General features: G+C 43.7%; 1 protein-coding gene across 4 annotated transcripts in view; it reads right to left on the bottom strand.

Annotated features, from left to right (window-relative positions):
* SMAD5 (SMAD family member 5) overlaps positions 1-19881 on the bottom strand; it is a 337601-nt gene extending 317720 nt beyond the window's left edge. For 2 of the 4 annotated variants that reach the window (XR_010793735.1, XM_066614390.1), the window contains exons 1-4: positions 19762-19881; positions 15119-15172; positions 6847-7373; positions 5829-6080 (exon numbers count right to left, since the gene is read on the bottom strand). Coding sequence is in view for 3 of the 4 variants with exons in the window: in XM_066614390.1 (XP_066470487.1) it covers positions 5829-6080; positions 6847-7249 (655 nt within the window). In the remaining variant the exon portion in view is untranslated. Of the gene's footprint in view, positions 1-5828; positions 6081-6846; positions 7374-15118; positions 15173-19067; positions 19124-19761 lie in introns of those variants that run through there. The other 2 variants (XM_066614391.1, XM_066614392.1) reach the window with 2 other exon arrangements.
* Positions 19882-23473: the final 3592 nt, after the last annotated feature.

Below are 23473 nucleotides of genomic sequence, written 5' to 3'. Positions count from 1 at the left end.
AATGGGTTCTGAGCTGTCTGTGACAGATCAGGAAAGAGATCTTGGGGTGGTGGTGGACAAATCAACGAAAGTGTCGACCCAACGTGCGGCGGCAGTAAAGAAGGCCAATTCTATGCTTGGGATCATTAGAAAAGATATTTAGAACAAAACGGCTAATATTATAATGCCATTGTACAAATCTATGGTAAGGCCACACCTGGAGTATTGTGTCCAGTTGTGGTCGCCACATCTCAAAAAGGACATAGTGGAAATGGAAAAGGTGCAAAGGAGAGCGACTAAGTTGATTACTGGGTTGAGGTACCTTCCTTATGAGGAAAGGCTATGGCGTTTGGGCCTCTTCAGCCTAGAAAAGAGATGCCTGGGGGGGGACATGATTGAGAAATACAAAATTATGCACGGGAAAGATAGAGTGGATAGAGAGATGCTCTTTACACTCTCACATAACACCATAACCAGGGGACATTCACTAAAATTGAGTGTTGGGAGGATTAGAATAGATAAAAGAAAATATTTCTTTACTCAGCATGTGGTTGGTCTGTGGAACTCCTTGCCGCAGGATGTGGTGACAGTATGTGGCACAGATGCCTTTAAAAGAGGATTGGACAAGTTTCTGGAGGAAAAATCCATTATGGGTTACAAGCCATGATGTGTATGTGCAACCTCCTAGTTTTAGAAATGGGCTATGTCAGATGCAGGGAAGGACACCAGGATGAGGTCTCTTGTTATCTGGTGTGCTCCCTGGGCATTTGGTGGCCGCTGTGAGATACAGGAAACTGGACTAGATGGGCCTATGGCCTGATCCAGCAGGGCTGCTCTTATGAGTATCTCTTCCATCTCTGTTCCATTGATAAGACCATTGGGAGAAGAACATTATGTATTACAGTTATATTTGCTCTTCTTCTAATTAGCTCAGGGTGGCATATATGTTGGGTCCCTCCCCATTTATTGCCATGACAATTCTGTAAGGTAAAATGAGGCTAATAGATGGTGACTGATTTGAGGTCACCCAGTCACTTTCAAGGCTTAGTGCAGATTTGAAACTGCATCTCCATGCAGGTCTGATACTCCATGCACTACAAACATGGAGACAACCTTAATGGCATACAACTTCTCCTGATTTTCTATAACTCTCCTCAGTCTTGCACCTTCTCAGACAGCTTATTATAACTGATAGCCTAAACCAGGGGTGCCCAAACCCCAGCCCCGGGGGCCACTTGCGGCCCTCAAGGACTCCCAATGCGGCCCTCAGGGAGCCCCCAGTCACCAATGAGCCTCTGGCCCTCTGGAGATTTGTTGGAGCCTGCACTGGCCTGACGCAACTGCTTTCAGCGTGAGGGCGACTGCTTGACCTCTCACATGAGCTGTAGGATGAGGGCTCCCTTCACTACTTGCTGTTTCACATCTGTGATGCAGCAGTAGCAGTGAAGGAAAGGCTGGTCTTGCTTTGTGCCAGGCCTTTTATAGGCCTTGAGTTATTGCAAGACCTTCATTCATTCATATAAGTTCATCTTCAATATATTCATTTATGTAAAGTTATGTAAATTTATTCAAATTTTAAATGTAAATTAATTCTTTTTTTCCCCAGCCCCCAACACAGTGTCAGAGAGATGAGGCCCTCCTGCCAAAAACTTTGTGGACACCCCTAGCCTAAACCTAATGTTGACTTGAGCCAGCACAGGCCGCTGAGCCAGCTCCCAAGTGTCACAGATGTGCCATACGGCATGCTTGCACCAACTCATGAGTTGCCTGGGTCAGTACAGAGGCCTGCACTGGCTTGCCTAGGCTGCATCCAGTCTCTGCACTGGCCAGAGGAGATAAGTTTGCGCTGGGCAGTGCATGGGTGGGAGAAGGCAGAATGGGGGAAGGATTAGGCTGGGAGGGGGGTTGGATCAACAGCAGCAGAGCACACCATATCCTAACCCCAGCAGCCTTACATGGGCTGTTCAGATTTGTGCCAGATAAATAGCTGGCACAGATCCAAGTAGCCCAATAGAACAGGTTGAGGCCTGACATGGGGTTCTTTTCTTTCCAGTAGTTTTGTACTACCCAAAAGACACTTATTTTTGTATTAAGTGCTGTACCATTTCAGACAGATAGTGGTACAATTTAGAAGAGATGTACCACCTTGTATACCATTTGCATAAGCTACACTCAAGTTTCAGCAGATACAGAAATTCTGCAGTTTTAGGCACCTACAGGACACAGCTTCTGCTAAGAACTAACTAAATGCACCTGAAGACAGCACATTCAAGGAACTTCCAAGTGTACAATAGGTTTAACTCTAGCTTCCGAAGTTGTCAGATTACAAAACCATTTCTCTAAACTACTAATTGTCCATCACTCCTATTAACTTCTCCTATTAATGTTCTCCCATATAGTCAAAATATGGCCTAATCACAGTAAAAAATATACCCAGTTCATCTTGACAACTTTTTTTGGGGGAGTGATGTCTGCTCAATTTTACCGCTATTACTGGAAGGGGGGCAGCAGGGGCGAGGTAAGAAGATGTTTAGCACCTTAGCTAGGATAACAATTCTCGTGTGTTACTAGAAAGCACCAACTTTAGATTCTATAAGGCAGTGTTTCTCAAACTGTTGGTCACATTCATTTCAATATTTCATTTTTAATATATTAGGCTTGATGCTACCATGGAATATGACTGCATTTGGGGAATTGTTACAGATCTGTACTTTTAACATGCTACTGTGTATATGCTTTTTAAAATGATAATGAATGGGGCTTACTCCTGGGTAAATTTGGATGGCATTGCAGCTTCAGAATGTCCAAAATTTTCCTGCTTAATGATGTCACTTCCAGCCATGACATCACTTCCAGTTTAATGACATCACTTCCAGTGGGTCCCAACAGATTCTAAAAAGTGGGTTCCGGTGCTAAAAAGTTGGAGAACCAGTGCTATAAGTTATAATCCTGTTGCGCAATCAAATATTCACACTGGAACCAAGCATTAAGAGCAATACCTAATTAGTAGATTTTTAAATTGAAACAAAAATCAACATATATCCACTAATCCTATAGCTCCTGTTAAGCTAATTTTTTCCACTTTTTCTAAAGGTTGGAGATATGCTGAGGCAACTCCTTTGCACATGCTAAAGAAATATTTTAGCCTGAAGTGGCTAAGCAAATTAATCTTACTATGAGCTCTTCTAGTTCCTTGGAATTCACAAACATTAACTGATCACACTCCAGAAGTGGGCACTAATTTGCTCTTAGCAAGCTTTGATCTAGCATGCTGCATGTTTTGTCTAATCTCTGGGACTCAAAAGCTTGGAGAGCTATGGACTACCCAGAAATCCAAACCTAAGTGGCATGAATCATACATTTGGTTTCCAAGAAGCAAAGTGCTTACAAAAGATGACAAGTTTTGCAAACATTTCAAAGAACTAGAATCCATTTTTAGAATGCTTCCATTACATTTTTGGCCATTAGCCACTAGGACTCTTTTGTACTCTCCCCTTTCCCTTTGCGCATGCATCTCTCCTCTTTAAAAAAATATTAGGTTTGTGTCAGTGATGCCAACAGCCAACTGCACTACTGAAGAAATAAATGATCGCTGAACATAAATGACCTGCACATATTAAAATGCTGTATATTTGCTGAATGTGAGGTAGTTGACTCTTGCTTATTTTCATATACTTGATGTTCTTAGTACTGGGTGACCCCCATATCTATGGTTTCACTTATCCACGGATTGGGTCCACAGAGCACCCCCATGCAGATACCCCCATTCTGCTCCCCCACCTCTGGACAGTCTTCTGAGCCCAGCAGAGGCCACGCACATCCACTCATGGCATCTGCCAAGCTCAGAATGACTATTAGGGGGGAAAAGTCACTTCCTACTTTTCTGTAAAACCAGAAGTGATTTTTTTCCTCTCCCTAACAGTCATTCCGAACCAGGCAGAGGCCATGGGTGCATGCACATAGCCTCTGCTAGGTTCAGAAGACCCTCTGGAAGTTAGCTGAGCACCTCTCACCTTGGGGGGGGGTGTTCACTGATACCTACAGTTTCACATAACTGCAGGGTGTTCAGGAACAGAACCCCTGTGGATACCAGGGAACACCTTTATATCAAAAATCAGTAAAACAAAAAAATTCTAGTAGCCTCCAACATCCTCTCTGATCAAGAATTCTGCTATCTTCACACATTATAGTTACTTTACTATAGTGTTAACTTCTAGAACACTGTATCTACTGGAGGAAAGTGCTTTCAAATTCAATGCTGGTCTCAAACAACCAAGAGTCAAGCTAGTCAAATTATTAGTATTCAGTGAGTTTGATGCAATAGTAGGTTCACAATTCACTAAATCACACTGGGCAGGGGACCAATGCAATTTAGAAAAGTATCAAGCAGCTATTGCACAAAATTCATTGAATACAGTAGTGATTTTCAACCTTTTCCATCTCAGGGCACACTGACTAGGCACTAAAATGGTCAAGGCACACCACCAGGTTTTTGACAATTGACAAGGCACACCATGCTGCCAGTGGGGGGGGGAGGCTCACATCTCCCATTGGCCCTACTAATAAATGACCTTCCCCCAAATACCTGTGGCACACCTGTGGACCACTTGCGGCACACCAGTGTGCCACGGCACAGTGGTTGAAAATGGCTGGGGCAACTTCCTTTCTATGATACATTCAGCCTGTTGTCTCTCAATGAAATTTATTCCTTGGTACCATTCAGCTGTTTCCTTCTGTCTCTCAAACACCATTCCTTTTAATTCTCAGCAGTCACACCACTCATTTCTGATGGAAATCACCAATCATATCTACTTCACTTTTCCTCAGTCTTCATCTTTCCTCAGTCATGTTATTTAGTTTCAGTAGAACTGCTACATCAGAAGCTAGATTATTCCACATAAAAGTTCTCACCTTATAGTTCTTGCTATGATTACCAATAATCTGCTCCAAGAAAGTGTATTTTCTAATTTTTGTTTCCTGAGCTGATCAATTCAGACAATCTTACACTCATTTTTCAGCTTTCATGCACTCACTTTCGTCCTAGATGTAGAACCTCAAAATATCTTCTTTTCCCTATCCAAATCTTCCAAGGCTTAGTCACTTCTACACTCACCGAGTTCCATGTAATTAAGTGCCTTTTACTGAAGACAAGTGTCTGCTGTATTGTCACAGTTCAAATTAAAAATCTTTAGGGCCAAACTCCATGTTATACTGAGAAACTGCTTGGTCCCAACATGTTTATTCTTTACTTAAGAGCAACAGCTGAACTCAATCTGGATCAGGACTGTGACACAGGCAAAGGATTAATCCCTCCCCATATTATGGTCCTGATCCAGATCGCCCCACCTTGATGCTATCGAGTGAAGAAACACTAAGGGCGCAATCCTAACCAATTTTCCAGCACCGAAGCAAGGGTAATGCAACTCCGAAACAAACATTGCCTTACCTTGAGGGGGCCTTCGTCACTGCCCCCCAACTGTAGGATGCAGCATATGCCCCACTATGCCAATGCTGGAAAGTTGATTAGGACTGCGTCCTAAGTTTATCAGGCAAGCATGTTAAATGGAACATGTTATTTAATCATGAAGCAAAATAGCTTATGGTTTGTTTAAATCTTCATTTGTATCTTCTGTCATATTACATTCCCAAATCCAAAGCGTGTACAGTGGACTGTCATAAATAAAAATTGGATTTTTAAACACTTGTTAGAACTACAGTAATAATACTGTTCCCAAAGCTTCAAGCAATATGCAGTCATGTTTATTACAAATATACAGTAAATGCAATTTTAACTCCATCTGGCTAGAAGTTGCACTTTTCCAATATCGTCACACATGGATAGCCCTTACCTGGTAGCTGAAATGGACTAGATGGTCCGGAACTAGCTGGAGAATTTGGATAGGTACTGCTGACTGGAGAAGGTGGATAAGGACTGTTTGGAGAAATGGGAAATGGAGTGCTGTTGGGCTGCTGGAACGAATCTGGAAATGTAGCATTGTGTGGCATGTGTGGTTCATTGTGACTTAGGTTTCTGAACTGAACCAAAAGACTGTGCTGTGGGTTGAATTCACTATGCCTTGGCACTAAGACTGGAGGTAGAACTGAAAAATAAGAAAACAGTATCACTAAAAATGCCCTGAAGATTATTACTATATAGTTACAAGTTTTTTTTAAATACAGAGGAGGACCAAAAGTTAAGGTACACCTGTCTTGGTACCCCACTGCACTTCTCAGTTTGAAAAATACAGCTGTGTACAACGTAACAGTTTATGGTAAAAAGGTGCATTTAAAATGATGGGACTGGAAACCATATCTGAATGCTTAAGGTTAAACAAAAAAAAGCACATTATGCTGCCCAAGGGAATTGCACTACAATAATTAAGGGCCCAATCCTATCCAATTCTCCAGTGCCTGTGTTGCTGCGCCAATGGGGCGTGTGCTGCATCCTGTGGTGGGAAGGCAATCACAGAGGCCTCCTCAAGGTAAGGGAAAGTTTGTCTCCTCACCTTGGTGCTGCATTGCGGCTGCACCGGTGCTGGAAAGTTGGATAGGATTGGGTCCTAATGCAGTTTCACAAGGCTGAAAAAGAAGTTATATGTTTAAAGCACAGATACTGTTGGGAGACAACAATATCAAAATTCCTGTCTCAAACAGCACAGAATACAACAGAGGAAAGCAATCCAAGGAAGATACTGGCCCCAATGCTCACAATAGAAGATTTTACTAGGGGTAAAAAGAATGTGTACCCAAGTCAGATTCAGTCTGATTCTTCCTATTTTAATTAGATCATCTTCTCTGTAAATCACCAAATTAGGCTGAATATGCTGGGGTAAGTGAAGGCAATATTATAATCATACTGAAACATACCTGGGCTTTCTACCCTTTTATAATGATACGGATTGATACAGACTTCCTTCTGTTTTGATCCAAAAGGAAATTCACAAATGTCCAATGGCTTTAGCTCATGATGACTCTGAAGATCAGGCCAACGCCACACACGGCAATAAATAACATGGGGAAGGCCTTTGCGATGAGATACTTGAAGTCTCCCATCTAGTGAACGAGGAATAGTAACGCATTTACTAGGTTGTCCAGGACTGCTTAGTGCTTTCTCCAACTCCTCCATAGCACCTTTTTTCTTTTTCAGTTTTTTAACCAAAGCATCAACTGCTTTTTCTGCCCATTTTTCTTCTTCATCTCCTTGTTTCCAGCCCAAGAGTCGCTTTACAGCTGGGCTAGTAAAAGAGAAAAGACTGGCCATTGACGTCATTTGACAAGTCTTCAAGCAGTTTTTAAGAACAAAACTGCAGATTCTTCGGCACAGCAGCAGTTTCCTAACTGTTTCCCTTCTGGTTGTTATTTCAAATCCAAGAAAAAGATTCTTCTAAGTTAGTCTGGCAAAAAAAATAAGTACAATCTATTAGCAGATACCATCATACTTTAACAAGGCTAGGATAATCACATCTTTTAAAACTATATTTATACCATACATGTACTGGCTATTAAATTGTAGCCACTACATAGCAAAAAGAATGAGCTTTTCAAACAATTTTGTCATGTCAGTAGTACACAAAATGGACATCCCTTGAGCCAAAATCCTTTCCTCCCCCGAGATTCAATATCACCAGAGTGAATGGCAATATATTTCGGATATTTTTAAAAGACTTGAGACCAAGTTTACTTTAAATTTGATACAGACAGGTTGGCTGAAAAGTGTGATGATCCTTATTAAGAATAACTAAATCTAATCATAGGAGGCGAGGGAAAACAAGATAGGAATTCAGAAAATCAACACCAATTAGAAAGGTTACATGCAATACATGATGATATTACATTAAATACCTGATGAAAATTAGTCACTGCACAATGGAGTTGCTGTATAATAACAGAATACAATATATAATTGTGCATAATAAAAAAAGTAAAAAGCCAGTGTTTTGCTGTCATTCATGTTACATGCTTTAATTCAGTTTCCTTATGTCAGACCCAGAGCAACAGACTCCAACTCAGACAAGCAGGATGAAGATGTACTTCAGAACAAATGCCAAGCATCAGCACATTGCTAGGGACAAACGACATCTTCTAAAACCAAAGTAACAAATGGCTCTTTTTATACTACTAACAAGATCCAACTGCAAATCTTTTTTAAAACAAAAAGTAATGATGACAAACGGAACTAGTGTGCTGTGGCAACATGTTGATAAGACCTCATAAAATCCCTGAAGAATACTCAACAAGTACAGACAGACAATAGGCAGCTGGCAAAAAGCAAGCCTTAAACAAAGAAAAAGGATGTCAATAACAAAGTCACTTCCCCTCCTGCTACAGAAACTGCCAAATATCTTTGGCTTCTGATAAACTCTGGCAAGTCAAAACCCCTAGTCTACTCTGGAGTACAATTTTGATCCATTAGGTTTGTGGCACTAATCAACAGAAAATTAGGTACTTCCCTATTTGCTTCTCAAAAAGCTGCTACTTCCAAGAGATGTACTGCTATATATGGGGGGCGCACAGATCCAGCAGCTACCTGAAGAAAGCTAGCAACATGCTATACCTGATGCATCTGCACTCACTCATCAGAAGATAGTCTGGACAACCATTATTTTATTTAAATTAAGAGGTGTAATTGTGGTACTAGCGCCGAGAATATATGCCTCAGTATACAGATTTGGCAATCAGAGAAGAATCAAAAGAGCACTCAAATGCCAGGTGGAATATATTTTGGAATCTATTTAACCCCTGCTAACTGGGTAAGAGGCACTTTTTCCAAGTGCTCTTCTTTTATTTAGGGTGCAATTCTAACTCCTTATATCAGTGCTTTCCAGCACCAGCACAGCAGTGTCAACGGGACCTGTGCTGCATCCTGCAGTTGGGTGTCACTCACGGAGGCCTCCTCAAAGTAAGGGAATGTTTGTTCCCTGACCTCAGACCTGTGCTGCCCTTATGTTGGTGCTGGAAAGCACTGACACAAGGGGTTAGGATTGCGCCCTTAGTAGAGGGAGAGTAACTGGCCCTCCTCACCCCAGCAGTGTCTTTTCTAGTGCTGTCTGCTGGTGTTCTTTTGCATCTTTTTAGATAGTGAGCCCATACGGGACAGGGAGCCATTAGTTATTTGATTTTCTCTGTAAACTGCTTTGTGAACTTTTTGTTGAAAAGCGGTATATAAATACTGTTAACAACAACAATAATAATAGCAACAACTGATTGTTTCTCAAAGTAGTACGTCTTGATTAAAAGGAGTATGTCAACTTACTCTAATGGCCTATTCACACATAACAGGACCCTCTGCAGGAAGGTTGGTTGTGCCTGCATATGACAATCCTCCAGCCCATGCATACTTCTGAAGAATGTAGGACTACTGGTTCATTTGTATGGAGGCACTATTTCAGCAAACGGGCACTTCCACACATATGCTGTACTTGAGAGCGCTGTGATTTCCCTACTGACTGCTGCAAAAAACAGCTGCCATCTTGGAAAAGGCAGCTATTATAAGCACAATATCTGTCTGGAGGTGCTAGGTTAATGCAAACAGATTCAGTCATCAGCCTCTGCTAACCTGGCATATGCTGGTTTGCAATTGCAAACTGGAGGTGGGGCACTGTCACTCCATTTTTTGGTTTCTAAAGCTCAGGAAGCCCTGTGGAGGGTCATGCAAGGCTCCCCGATCCCCCAGGAGGGTGCTCCAGAGAGTGGTAAGTGCATGCCAACCCTGCTGCCTTCCCAGCTCTCCCCGCAACGACTTTGGAAGTTTGAGAGCCACTGGTCTAGGTGATAGAAGCCTCTTACAAGAAGGTACAGCCCTGCTAGCAGAAAAGATAAGGGTAGAGAGACCTAAGGTTGGAGCAATTTTCCTATTGCCTGGAGAAGACAGTATCTACCTGACCACAGCCCAGCAGTCGTTACAGTGCTCACTGAACAGGAGACAGCCAAATAGCATGGGCTTCAAACTCTTCATCTGTTCTACTCTATAGATCATTGCACAAAGTCATGATCAGGGAATGCTTCCCTCAACAGTACCCAGCTCTCTTCTTTCTGTGAAACTGGCACTTTCTCAATGTCTCCATTCCCAACTTGCACATTTCCCTCCCCCCACCAGCTTGCTTATATTTCCTTCTCCTTTGTTGCCCTTGCCTATCTATAACTACTGCTTTGTCGAGTCTTGAGGGAAGGCAGTCTCTTACAGCCCTGTCTATTCTGCACCATACCCATGCTTTAAGCCACATTTCCATTTACTCCTCCAATAGCTCTGAATGATAAAAGCCTCTAATCCAATGTAAGTGCTCATTAATTAAACTTGCAAAAAAAACCTAAGCAATATTGTACTATTCACAGAAAAATATACTGATATTTTTAATTCATAGATATGATTTTCTGTGTCAAAATTTAGAAGCAGTTTCAATAAGTGGGAAAAGCTATTGCTTAGGACTACCCTGACACTTGTAGTACATTTAGCTAGACACAGCAACAGGTGCATTGCAGTGTGAGATTATACTTCAGTTGTCATGTTAAAGGGGATATAGTAATGCAAAAGGTTAAAAGCATATTTGTGGACTACACACACCACTGTTCTCAAATTTCACAGACTGTGTGCTGTTGATGCCCATCACACCCTAATGATATCAAGTCTGACTGCCTATCTCTAAAAATTACAGATACCATATATACTCAGAAGACTGACCCCCAAAGACATCTGCCATGCTACTTCATTCAGACTACTCAACCCACCATGCCTTTATGACTTCATGCATATTTGACTGCTACTCTTTATAACAGTCAGCCCTTATTCTATTACTGGCCACTAGTCTATCTTAATCACCTGTGCTATATATCCACATCTTGTTCCTAAATACACTGACACACAAATGGATCCCACTGACTTCACTGCATAGGATTGTAGTGTGATTCACTACTGCAGTGTGATGCAACTTCCCTCACTTCCACATAGGCCAGTGGTATTCAAACTGGGGCATTGCGATGCCCCAGCCTGTGGGTCCTGCCCTCTGCCCCCTTAAGGGGTGGGGGCACCCAAGAGACAGGGGGAAGGCAGCTGCGCGATCCACAGGATTGCGCCACTCAGGGGGGCTGCAGGGGCTTGGGTGCACTTGCCCAAGCCTCCTGCAGCCTCCCAGGGGTGCGGGGAGCCCTGCACAACCTTCGTCCCCAGGTCAGGAAAAGTGAAAGCAGAGCGATCGCGCCCTGCTCCACAAAACCGGAAGCGGACCACAATCATTCCGCTTTCCCTTCTGACGGGGCTGCAGGGACTGGGATGCACTCGCCAGTCCCTGCAGCAGCCATCCCTGTGTGTGGGGAGACCTGCACGAACGCCTGCAGGGCTCCCCAGGTCAGGGAAAGGGAGAGTGGGGCGATCGCGCTTGGAGGCAGAGCAGATCGCTCCACTCTCCCTTTTCCTGACCTGGGGTGCTCTGCAGGCACTCGCACAGGGCTCCCCGCACACAGGGACAGCTGCTGCAGGGACTGGCGAGTGCATCCCAGTCCCTGCAGCCCCCTGAGCGACACGATCCTGGGGATCATGTCACTGCCTTCCCCCTGCCCCCGCTGCCTCCCTCTGCCCCTGCAAAGTCTTACTGCAGGTTTCAAACTCCCGGAGAGTTTGAAAACCGCAGATATAGGCTATGAGGCTCCCACAATTCTCAATTACTTATGAATCATACAGCAGCTGGCCACAAAGTAAACTGTGATTGGTGCAGTTCTAGTTCTGCAAGGTTACATCCAGAGTAGGCCAGCATAAATTGTATGGCTTCCAGGTCCCAGGCTCATATGTGATTTGGAGGCGATAGAGTGAGGTGAAAATAGATTTAGTCAAAGGCCACAATTCTGTGCGTAATTACTTTCCACTAAATAAGGGGAATCTATTACAAGCCCACAGTAGTACTCTATCTTATCAAAGAAGAATAATTCCTTAATATGGTGGTGCTTGGCCTTTGTTGGAAAAAAAAGTTAAGTGATACATAAAAGTAAGAACTAAACTCCTCCATACTATCCCAAAAGAATATTCCAAAGCTAACAAAGGTAAGTTTGTTTTCCGTTTTAGTCAGGGGCAACAATAAGAAACTGAAAATGATTGCATAGCATGGAACAAAATCCAGACTTTCAGAATTGCATTCCCAAATAGTTGGGAATTCATACATTCCTTGCTATACTGCAGACATTTTACAAACAACTGCTTTAATTTCTTCAAACTACGCTACAGAGCCTATTACTTCATTCATTCAGCTTGCACAACAGGTCATGGAATCTTCATAAAATATATTTCAGGCTCAACTATGCAAAAAGTTACTTTAAAAGGAAAATTCAAGAACCACAATGAAATATTGCTGCATTTCTGCTAGAAACGGGAAGAAATTCAAATGGGCAGCTGCACAAGCTGCATAGTCCTAACCACGATTTTTTTTAAGTGCTTGCACATTATATTTTCTCAGCTTGAAGAAGGCTTCCACATGAGATGCTAGGTTAGAATCCTTTTCCCTGACATTCAGGCCTGATGGATGGGACAATTTATTGGAGGTGGAAAGGGATCTAGAAGAGCAAGTTAAACTTGCAAATTATGGCAGCAGAAATTAACAGACTCAGTGGGAAGTGTCCTGGCATTCGCACAACCTTTCAGATTATCACTTCTGACAGTAGCAAATAGCTACTAGAGTTACTTTGGGTGCCAACTTCTCCATTCACCTCTCCAACCCATAGCACTGCCTTTGCAAAAATGAGGAGGAAGAGCAGCAAACTCTTATTCCGGTCATCTGCGGATAGCCTTGGATCAAGTGCCTCTGAAAATGCTCAGAGTTCCTTACCCAAATTAAAAAACTTTACAGGCCAGATATCCTTAAATATGACTAGACTATCCTTATTTTATGAAAGAAATGATCTCTCAGTTTCCTGTCAAGGGACTAACTATGTAGACAATGAAATCAGTAATGTGCTTTCAACCTGATTTTCTGGGAACCAGTGCCAGCCCCATGGACACTGCTACAACTAGAGGCCATCCAAAATGGATCAGAAACCAGCCAGTCATTCAGCTGAAGAGAGGGATTTGGTCTCTAAGCCTACCAGTGCAGCAGAGCTGAATGCATATTTATAACCTGTAAATGAACCTTTAAAAATGGTGCCTGCCTTCTCTACGCACTTATTAAAAGGTTGATTCCTATTCATAGTCCTCGGCATACATTTGCATTACACAACAAATAAAGCTACCACTTTGACAGTGCTCCTATCAGCCTTAGCTGCAAAGACAGCTCAGCACGAATTTGTTTTTCTGGATTTACGTCTTCCAATTCTGAAAACCATCCAAGAAAGGAGAATTCTGCCTAGGCCTGTAAAGTTCAGGCATGCTGGCAAACCTATCTGCTGGGAAAGATGAATAGGAATGGTGCTTACTCTTAAAGCAGGAGGGGAACTAGGTTGCTTCTTTGCTCTCTGCAGGAAGAGGGACTATAGGGCAATTATTTCATACCCATCATGCTCAGGATAAGTCAGGGTGTGAACTAAGCCTCCAAACCCCCCCCCCATTTTATCATAGATACGCCCCTGAACTTAGTTAATCAAAAGCAAGAAAATGGCTGGCAACATAACACCCGAATTCTGTCTATTTAAGAACACCACTGATGCTACTGCCAAATGTCAAAAAGCTTAAAACTGGAAAGATGGCAAATTTCTTGCACCACTCACTATTTCCAAAATTGACAAGTACTAATACAAGTGTTGAGAACAGCAAATTTCAATGGTATTAGGAAACACATAAAACCTTTTCTACAAGATGACACATTTACTAGGCCTGTCAAGCCAACAATTTAAGGCCAATACAATTTAGCAAGCTAAATTATTATTTCCAAATGTCTTCACAGATTTCTGAATATAAGACATAGCTAGCTGTAGCCCAAGCCTTACTAATGAGAACCACATTCAAACTAATTTTCAAAGGGAAAGTAAACTACCAAGAGTGATCCAATGCAAGTGAAGGCTTTTAAAATACACTGCAGACAACCAACATTAGACAACCAACCAACTCACTAAAACATGCATATTTGCATGCCCCAAATTAAGAAAGACAAATCCAAAGCTTTTTTGCCAGTCTGAAAATTCCACTAACCCAGAACACAGACACTGCCTCATAATCTACAGTTTACTGTCAAGTGGTCTGACAAAAATTGTCTGTTAAGGGCAATAGTTCCTGGCAGGCTCAAGCTAGCTGGTCAGTCAATAGAAATACAAATTTGGCAGACAAAGCCCTAAACCTTGCCAATATTCACTGGTTAAGCATAGGAAGTGCTAATGGAATTCATCTACTCTGTCACAAGACCACCACTAAAGGGGTTTTATAACATAACAGTGTGAGTATTTCTAAGGGACAATAAAGCAATATATGTTCTCTTGCATTACTGGTATATAAAATGAACAACCCCAAGTGAAAAATAATCCAAGACTGGAGCTCAAGCTAAGGTATGTTTTCAGAACTGCAAACTATAACTTTCCTAACAGAAAATAGGACATTTGATGCCATATCCAAATACACACCATTAAAAATTGTTTACCTTTCCTGTCCATCAGATTCTTTCATAGTTTGTTTTCCCTCTGATATCTGTTCCAACAACATTCATTTTCCACAAGTTGCAATGATGAAACCTGTGTATAGCTAACAGATTAAAGTTGGCTATACATGAAAAAGTTAATGATAGTAAATCCGATTTAATTTTAACCAAGAACGCAGAACTTTACACAAGTTTTCCTAACAGATGTTTTCATCTGGTCATGCCCTATAAAATTTTTTGCACTTTTTATTGTTACCTCAAATGCTTGCTCTTTAAGAGGAGGAAACAATTTGTCACAGTAATAGGCATTCTGAAAAACTACCTCAAATTTTGCAAGCATAATTTCCATGAAAATGTGATTAAAGGTCAGAGTTCTGCCACTAATGTCCTGGATGTATCATCATAATGAAACAAATTTTCTCAAGGGCACTAATACATTAATATATTCCATCAAATAACTTCTGAATTCTTTGCAAGTTGTAAATTACATATCTTAGAGGCATTTTCTCATATTAGGAGCAGGGGAAAGATGCAAAGTTTATTGAAGATTGCAGAATCAAAGACTCAGAAAAAAGTTTTCAGGTCATTTGACTAACCTTACAGTTTAGCTCCAATGTCATGCTTGCTCTACAATGCTTTTTGATTGAGACCTGAAACACAGGAATTACCACACAGATCTGAGCAGCAGCTTCAAGTTGTCACTCATCACAAAGATTCAAACAATGAAAAAAAGTGCCAGGCATAAAAATATTCAGTATGGGTCATGGCTAGAAAATTATTGGATCCGAACTAGAAATAACCTAAAATCCAGCAGAAATTTCTAGACTGATGCATGTATCTGAAAAAGTGAGAAGTGACTTTGAAGTCAAGTCCACTTTATTACTCTGTAGCACAGTGGTTCTCACAAATTTAGAACTGGACCCACTTTTTAAAACAAGAATCTGTCAGGACCCACCAGAAGTGATGTCATGACTGCAAGTGACATCATCAAGCAGGAAAATTTGTAGCAATCCTAGGCTGCAATCCTACTACACTTACCCAGGAGTAAGCCCCATTTACTATCATTGTTAAAAGAATGTACATAGTAGCTTGTTAAAAGTACAGGTCTGTAACATTTCGCCAAATGCAGTCACATACCATGGTAGCACCAAGTCCAAAATATTAAAAATAAATTATTGAAATGAATGGGGCCCATCTAGTGGGTCCTGACCCACAGTTTGAGAAACACTGCTGCAGCAGATATGAATACATACTTGGGAAATAAGCATTTTTTTTGAAACCTCAAAGGAAACCACTACCTAAAATATATAGGCCAGGATCACAACTATTTTACATGATGCAGGTCTTTTTGTCTCCTTCCAACAGCAGTCCCCTGCAGCCAACAAAGCAGCCTTCTGCCAAATTCAGGGGCTCTCCAGTATAACACCCAAAGAAACACAAGGAGACACTGCCCAAAAGTAAAATCACCACTGTCCCAAGCACAAGCCGCTCTGGATCCCATACACATATATTTATCAAAATTGGACATGCTGTTTCTGCAAGAAGGTCAATATGACACACATAGGCTATCACATTTTAACCTTGCAACATCTCTTGTGAAGTATGTTACATTGAGAGAATGACTTAGCTGAAGGTTACTTTGCAATCCTATAATACTTAGGAATAAATTCCATTGAACTCAGTGTGGCTTAATTCTGAATTGACCCTCACAGGCTTGTGAGCTATTACAAAGCTATTAGTGAGTTTTGTGGCTACAGAAAGATTTGAATCTAGGCTTCCCTAATCCAAGTCCAACACCACACTGACTCATGACAAAGCACAGGCTGTTCCTAAAAACAGCTATATACATATAGTGCAAAAGCCTTTAGCTCTATTACAGGGGTGTCCAAAGTTTTTGGCAGGAGGGCAACATCATCTCTCTGACACTGCGTCTGGGGCCAGGAAAAGAATTAATTTACATTTAAAATTTGAATAAATTTCCGTAAGTTTAGATAAATGAATATATTAAAGATGAACTTATATGAATGAATGAAGGTCTTGCAACAGCTCAAGGCCTATAAAAGGCTTTGCACAAAGCAAGGCTGGCCTTTTCTTTGCTGCCACTACTGCATCACAGACGTGAAACAGCAAGCAGAGGAGGAAGCCCTAATCCCACAGCTCACGCAAAAAGGTCAAAAAGGCCTTCACTCTGAGAACAGTTGTGTTGGGCCAGTGTGGGCTACAACAAATCTCTGGAGGGCCAGTGGCTCATTGAAGGATGGGGGCTCCCTGAGGGCCGCATTGAGAGGCCTCGAGGGCCGCATGTGGCCCCAGGGCCAGGGTTTGGGCACCCCTGCTCTATTATAAAGATCTTGAATGAATATAAAATGATTGATTCTTCAAGGCAGAAAACTCCATGGAATTCCATAGGTTGACTAAGGGCACAATCCTAACCCCTTATGTCAGTGCTTTCCAGCACTTGCACAGTGGTGCCAATGGGACATGTACTGCATCCTGCAGTTGGATGTCACTCATAAGAACATAAGAACATAAGAACAGCCCCACTGGATCAGGCCATAGGCCCATCTAGTCCAGCTTCCTGTATCTCACAGCGGCCCACCAAATGCCCCAGGGAGCACACCAGATAACAAGAGACCTCATCCTGGTGCCCTCCCCTACATCTGGCATTCTGACTTAACCCATTCCTATAATCAGGAGGTTGCGCATACACATCATGGCTTGTACCCCATAATGGATTTTTCCTCCAGAAACTCGTCCAATCCCCTTTTAAAGGCGTCTAGGCTAGACGCCAGCACCACATCCTGTGGCAAGGAGTTCCACAGACCGACCACGCGCTGAGTAAAGAAATATTTTCTTTTGTCTGTCCTAACCCGCCCAACACTCAATTTTAGTGGATGTCCCCTGGTTCTGGTATTATGTGAGAGCGTAAAGAGCATCTCCCTATCCACTCTGTCCATCCCCTGCATAATTTTGTATGTCTCAATCATGTCCCCCCTCAAGCGTCTCTTTTCTAGGCTGAAGAGGCCCAAACGCCGTAGCCTTTCCTCATAAGGAAGGTGCCCCAGCCCCGTAATCATCTTAGTCGCTCTCTTTTGCACCTTTTCCATTTCCACTATGTCTTTTTTGAGATGCGGCGACCAGAACTGGACACAATACTCCAGGTGTGGCCTTACCATCGATTTGTACAACGGCATTATAATACTAACCGTTTTGTTCTCAATACCCTTCCTAATGATCCCAAGCATAGAATTGGGATCACTCACTAAGACCTCCTCAAAATAAGGGAATGTTTGTTCCCTTACCTCAGAGCTGCATTGCCCTTATGTCAGTGCTGGAAAGCACTGACATAAAGGGTTAGGATTGCGCCCTAAATGTACAAACTATCCCTTTTGCCTCATCAAAGGCACAGACAGAAGGGGTTTGCAAAACTCATTAATGGAAGCATGAAAGCCTATATATCTGGCACATTCACTCCTACCTGCTTCCTTTATTCACTAGGCCAGAGGAAGAGACCCAGCAACATGGGTGGGTGGTATGTATGCATTTATACTTACTATTGTATGCATTGTAGCATTTTGCAATACTGTATGTTGAAACTGAGCTATGACATCTGCCAAATAAATTGGCTACTTTCATTAGATGTATCAATGATCAATTACATTGACTATTCATATCTAATGGTGGGTTGTTTTGTTTTAATACTCTATATTAAATGATTAAAACAGAAGTTACAGATTCCCCATGGCACAGTTGCATTAATTTGCCCAGCCCACAGGTGTACACATTTTATCCCTGTTGCATACATGCAACGTTGGGCAAGAACGGTTTAAGAGCACCCAAAGAACAGGTACTACAGAACGTATATTTTACTGTATGAATATAGGAACATTCCTCTAGTTCAGTGGTTCCAAGGCTTTTTGACTGGCTGCTCCCTTGACCTACTGGGCCATGGCTCCCCATTAGTGCTACAATCCTATACATTGCATAGGGTGGTGAGTTTTTTCTGAGGATTCCATGGCTCCCCTGGCTGGTTTCGGTGGCTTCCCAGGGAGCCCCAGCTCACAGTTTGGGAACAGCTGCACTACTTATTTCGCTCATTCCTCATGCTTCCTGTTACTTAGCAAACCAAGATAGTAAACATTTGTTCATGTTAGCGAGTGTGGACAAAACAAGGAGCATGCATATGAAGGAAAAAAAGTTGAGTTACACTAAGCATTTAGTCTGAATTAGACTAAGCATTTAGGGCCCAATCCTAGCTAACTTTCCAGCACTGGTGCAGCTACAATGCAGCCCCAAGGTAAGGAAACAAATGTTCCTATACCTTGAGGAAGCCTTTGACTGCCTCCCCACCACAGGATGCAGCATACACCCCATTGGCACAGTTGCACCGGCACTGGAAAATTGGAAAGGATTGGGACCTTAGTCTAGTCTGAGTTAGACTAAGCATTTAGTCTAAGTGTAACTCAGATTTAGTCTGAGTTAGACTAAGCATTTAAGCAGGCTTTCCTAATGCCAATAGCCCAATTTTGTTAGGGACGCATTAACTTATGACTGAGGAAGTCCTTGGAAACATTCCTTGTGCACTGCATTGCCAGAGTACTGTGCAGTGACTTCAGGATAGCTTGGCTTGCTTTCCTCGCACCAGACATCTGCCCGACTGCCAAGAGCCAGGGAAGCGCAGGACCGGGCTGTGAGTCAGATTTATATGACTTCTCCAGCAACTGTTTCTTCCTCTTCAATGAAGACACGGGTGGTCTTTGCTGTTCATGTCCTTGGAGTCTCCTGTAGAGCCAGCAGCAAGTGTCTCCTGGTGGAGCCTGCCAGGTCCCTGGGATCTTCCGCCAGCCTCAGGAAGAGGCTCCAGCCTCGCCTTCCACTTCCACTGCTGCTTTTGTTCTCACACCAGGGCCTCTGACGGAGCTGCTGTGCATGCGCTGCTGGGCGCAGAAAGAAGAGGGGGCGACAGCACTGCCCAGAGAGGGAAGGGAGACGACTCCTGGGGGGCTAAGGGTGCAGAGGCACCCCGCTCGGTGCCCGCTGGCAGCGCGCCACCCCTGCAGCTGCCTGAGCCCCACCTCGCCGGCTGGCTGGCTGGCTGGCTCGCCCGCAACGCCCCTTCACACCCTTCCACTCCCCGCCAGCCTCCCTCCCCGCGTCCACGTTCCTCGTCCGCCCAGGCCCCACGCCTCAGCCGCCCCCGGCGGCCCCGCCCGCCTCCCCAGACTCGGCTCCCACTCACCGCCGCGTCCTCCCCCAGCAGCCCAAGGGAGGGGGCCAGGCGCTCCCTGCGCGTCCCCCCCGCCCAGCCACGGCCCTCCTCGGCTGCCTCTCCTCGCCAGGCCGAGCCGGGACACACAAAAAGCCCCGGATGCCAGCAGCCCGTATCGGCCGAGCAACGGGCAAATCCCCCGCAAGACGCGCTGCGCATGCGCCAGTTCGCGACTTTGGCTCCAATCAGACCTGCCTTTCTCCTCCTCCGCTGCTCAGCATAGACTTTTGTTCAATAAGCAGCTAGAATCGCATGCTCTTGTCCACTTCCGGGTGCGTTACACTTTTCTTATTTGGGGTGACTGGGAGAATTTCTTATGGAAAACAGTGGAGAATTTAAGGTTTTTACAGTACAATCCTATGCAAGTCTACTCAAAAGTAAGTACCATTATAGTAAATTAGGCTTACTACCAGGTAAGTGTAGATAGGATTGTAGCCTTAGTGTGTTTGGGAAACAGGCATGTCTTCTTCCCTCCCTCTCCACATCACCACAAACAAAAAGCCATTCTGTGCTTGCTGAGGCGACAAACCTATCCACACTTACCTGGGAGTAAGCCCCACTGACTCTAATGGAACTTACTTCTGAGTAGACATGCATAGGATTGCACTCTAAGGCTGCCATCCTATCCACACTTACCTGGGAGTAAGCCCCATTGACTCTAATGGAACTTACTTCTGAGTAGACATGCATAGGATTGCACTCTAAGGCCGCACTCCTATCCACACTTACCTGGGAGTAAGCCCCATTGACTCTAATGGAACTTACTTCTGAGTAGACATGCATAGGATTGCACTCTAAGGCTGCCATCCTATCCACACTTACCTGGGAGTAAGCCCCATTGACTCTAATGGAACTTACTTCTGAGTAGACATGCATAGGATTGCACTCTAAGGCCGCACTCCTATCCACACTTACCTGGGAGTAAGCCCCATTGACTCTAATGGAACTTACTTCTGAGTAGACATGCATAGGATTGCACTCTAAGGCTGCAATTGTATCCACACTTACCTGGAAGTAAGGGGGCCCAGGAGCCAAAGGAGGAGGAGGAGGCCTAGAAATTTCCTGGGATCTTACATTTTCCAATCTCACCCAGACTCACTGCCCATGTGGGATGCTGCGGCTGTTACTGTGGGCACCTGACAGCAACTACTGCCACAAGTCATACGCACCAGGCCCAGGAATGTATACATTCCTTTAACAATTTCTGCCCAATGTTGAATTTATGCAACAGGGACCAAACGTTTACACCTGTGGGCTGGGCAGAAATGGGTTAAGTAGGACCTGGAGGAAGCTATATTTGGGAGGAAACTGATCTGCTACAGTAACTCTTTGGCTTGTGGTGCTGCTTACCATGAAGGAGAGTAGAGGAGTTCAGTAACACAGCTGTGGGACTGCAGCTGCTGTAGAAGTTGATTTTGGTGTACAGAGGTCGCCAAAAGAGTAAAGAGGGCACTTTCCGGTTCAAGTGTGAGGCTGAATACAATGCTACTAATATCCTGCAATGATTCTCTATATTTGATAGCTTTAGGGAGACTTAGGAGTGTGCTTGGTTTTCTGTATTACTGTATCTGGCTGCCAATGCCAGGCAGGCAGCAGACCTGAGCTCTGCATTGGGAAGACTGGTAGACCTGGGCCCCAAAGACTATTCTGGCTGTTGCCACTTTCCCCCTGCCTATTTTGCCCCCCTCCTGCCTACCCCCCCCATTGCCACCCCAACTCTGTTCACCCCCTCCCTCTTTGGGAAGGGGCCCAAAAGAAACTTTGCACCCCCTGATAAGATTCCACTGAGAGTCCCTGCCCTCAGTAGCTGGGAACCCAATCCTATGCATGTCTACTCAGAAGTAAGCCCCATTAGAGTCAATGGGGCTGACTCCTAGGCATAAGAACAGCCCCACTGGATCAGGCCATAGGCCCATCTAGTCCAGCTTCCTGTATCTCACAGCGGCCCACCAAATGCCCCAGGGAACACACCAGATAACAAGCACACCAGATAACAAGTGGTGGATAGGATTGCAGCTTTAATAATAATTTCTCCAGTGATTTTAATGGGTAGTTTTTTCACTTCAGTTCCATCTTCTGAAGTGAACCCGGAAACTTTCACTCTACACAATGAGAAGTACTCTAGTATTTTCCTACCTCTATTCTTCACTGCAGCCCAGTTCAAGATTCGAGAGGGGGGCGGGGATGTCTTGATACGCGCGCGCGTTCCAGGTGCTGCTGGGCCTGTTGCTGCAAGAGGCTGGCGGGGCAGCTTAACTCTGGCTGATCGGTCCTGTTGTGTGTGTTTAGGACCACTATCCTATGCACACTTGCCTGGGAGTAAGCCCCATTGACTCTAATGGGACTTACTTCTGAGTAGACATGCATTGGATTGGGCTCTCAGGCTGCAGTCCTGGCCACACTTACCTGGGAGTGAGCCCCACTGCCTCTAATGGGACTTGCTTCTGAGTAGCCATGCATAGGATTGGGTTCTAACAGTGCTACAACCCTAGCCATGTGTACTGGGAAGCAAGTCCCATTGAGTTCAGTGGGACTTACTCCCAGCTAGATGTGTTTAGGATTGCAGCTTAGCAGCCCAATCCTATGCATGTCTACTCAGATGTAAGTCCTATTAGAGTCAATGGGGCTTACTCTCAGTAAAGTGTGGATAGGATTGGGCTGTAAGTGGCTATATGCTTCTGCCTTGAATTACCAGGGACAGAGAAGAGTGAGTGTGTGTATGTGGTTTCCAAAATGTATCACTCATCACAATACATTGTGAAATACAATACACTGCTTGAGGCAAAGTACAACTCATTGGAATGCCTTAAATCCAGTAAACATTCAAACAACTCTTGTCCTGATTTTCCATTCTCAAATAAAACGAGATGATTGCGCAGCAGTGGGGCTTCGTCTTATGTATCCTTCTTTTAAAAGAGTAGCTTGTTTTGATTGAAAATCAAAAGTTCTGAGAGCTCTTTCTCTTAAGTTTTATCTGGCTTCTCCAGCTACTTCCCCACCCCTATCCCATTTTTGGTTCAACTGCATGAGGTGGAGGTGGACAGCAATTTGGATGCCAGACATTTGGGTGATGTAAGAGGGAAAGACCTCAGTAGGTCTAGGCTGGGGGGTGTGAAGACTCATTTGCCACCGTCTGATAACAGGGCCTAATTCTATCCAACTTTCCAGTGCTGATGCAGCTGTGCCAACAGGGTGTGTACTGCATCCTGTGGTGGAAGGACAGTCACAAAGGCCTCCTCAAGGTAGGGGAACATTTGTTCCCTTACCTCAAGGTTTCATTGCAGCTGCATTGATGCTAGAAATTTGGATAGGATTGGGCCCTGAGCCAGCAATAAATTTATTTGTTTGTTTGTTTATGCATCCATCCATACATACATACAGCCTTTCCAAAGCTCAAGGCAGCTTACAAAACTTAGTACATAAAAAATACCATAAAAATGGTTTAAAAAAAATTCAAATCTAGATAGTTAAAAACCAGCACAGCAGTAATATAATAAGTCTAAAAACCCATAGGTGGTAACAGGGGAAAAAAATATACAACCAACTGAAAAAGACATGAATACACAATTCATAAAAGACAACCAGGAAATCAGGAGATAACTGCCTGTGTGGTAGGTGTAGCCTAGTTCAAAAAGTATCTGTAAGGGGCAACTTGGCTGAAGTTCTCCCTCCCTCTTCAGTA

Source organism: Tiliqua scincoides, chromosome 2 (assembly GCF_035046505.1).
Source record: "Tiliqua scincoides isolate rTilSci1 chromosome 2, rTilSci1.hap2, whole genome shotgun sequence".
In the NCBI taxonomy this organism is placed as follows: Eukaryota; Metazoa; Chordata; class Lepidosauria; order Squamata; family Scincidae; genus Tiliqua; species Tiliqua scincoides.
The sequence above is the reverse complement of the archived record's forward strand: the minus strand, read 5'-3'. Positions and strand labels throughout refer to the sequence as shown.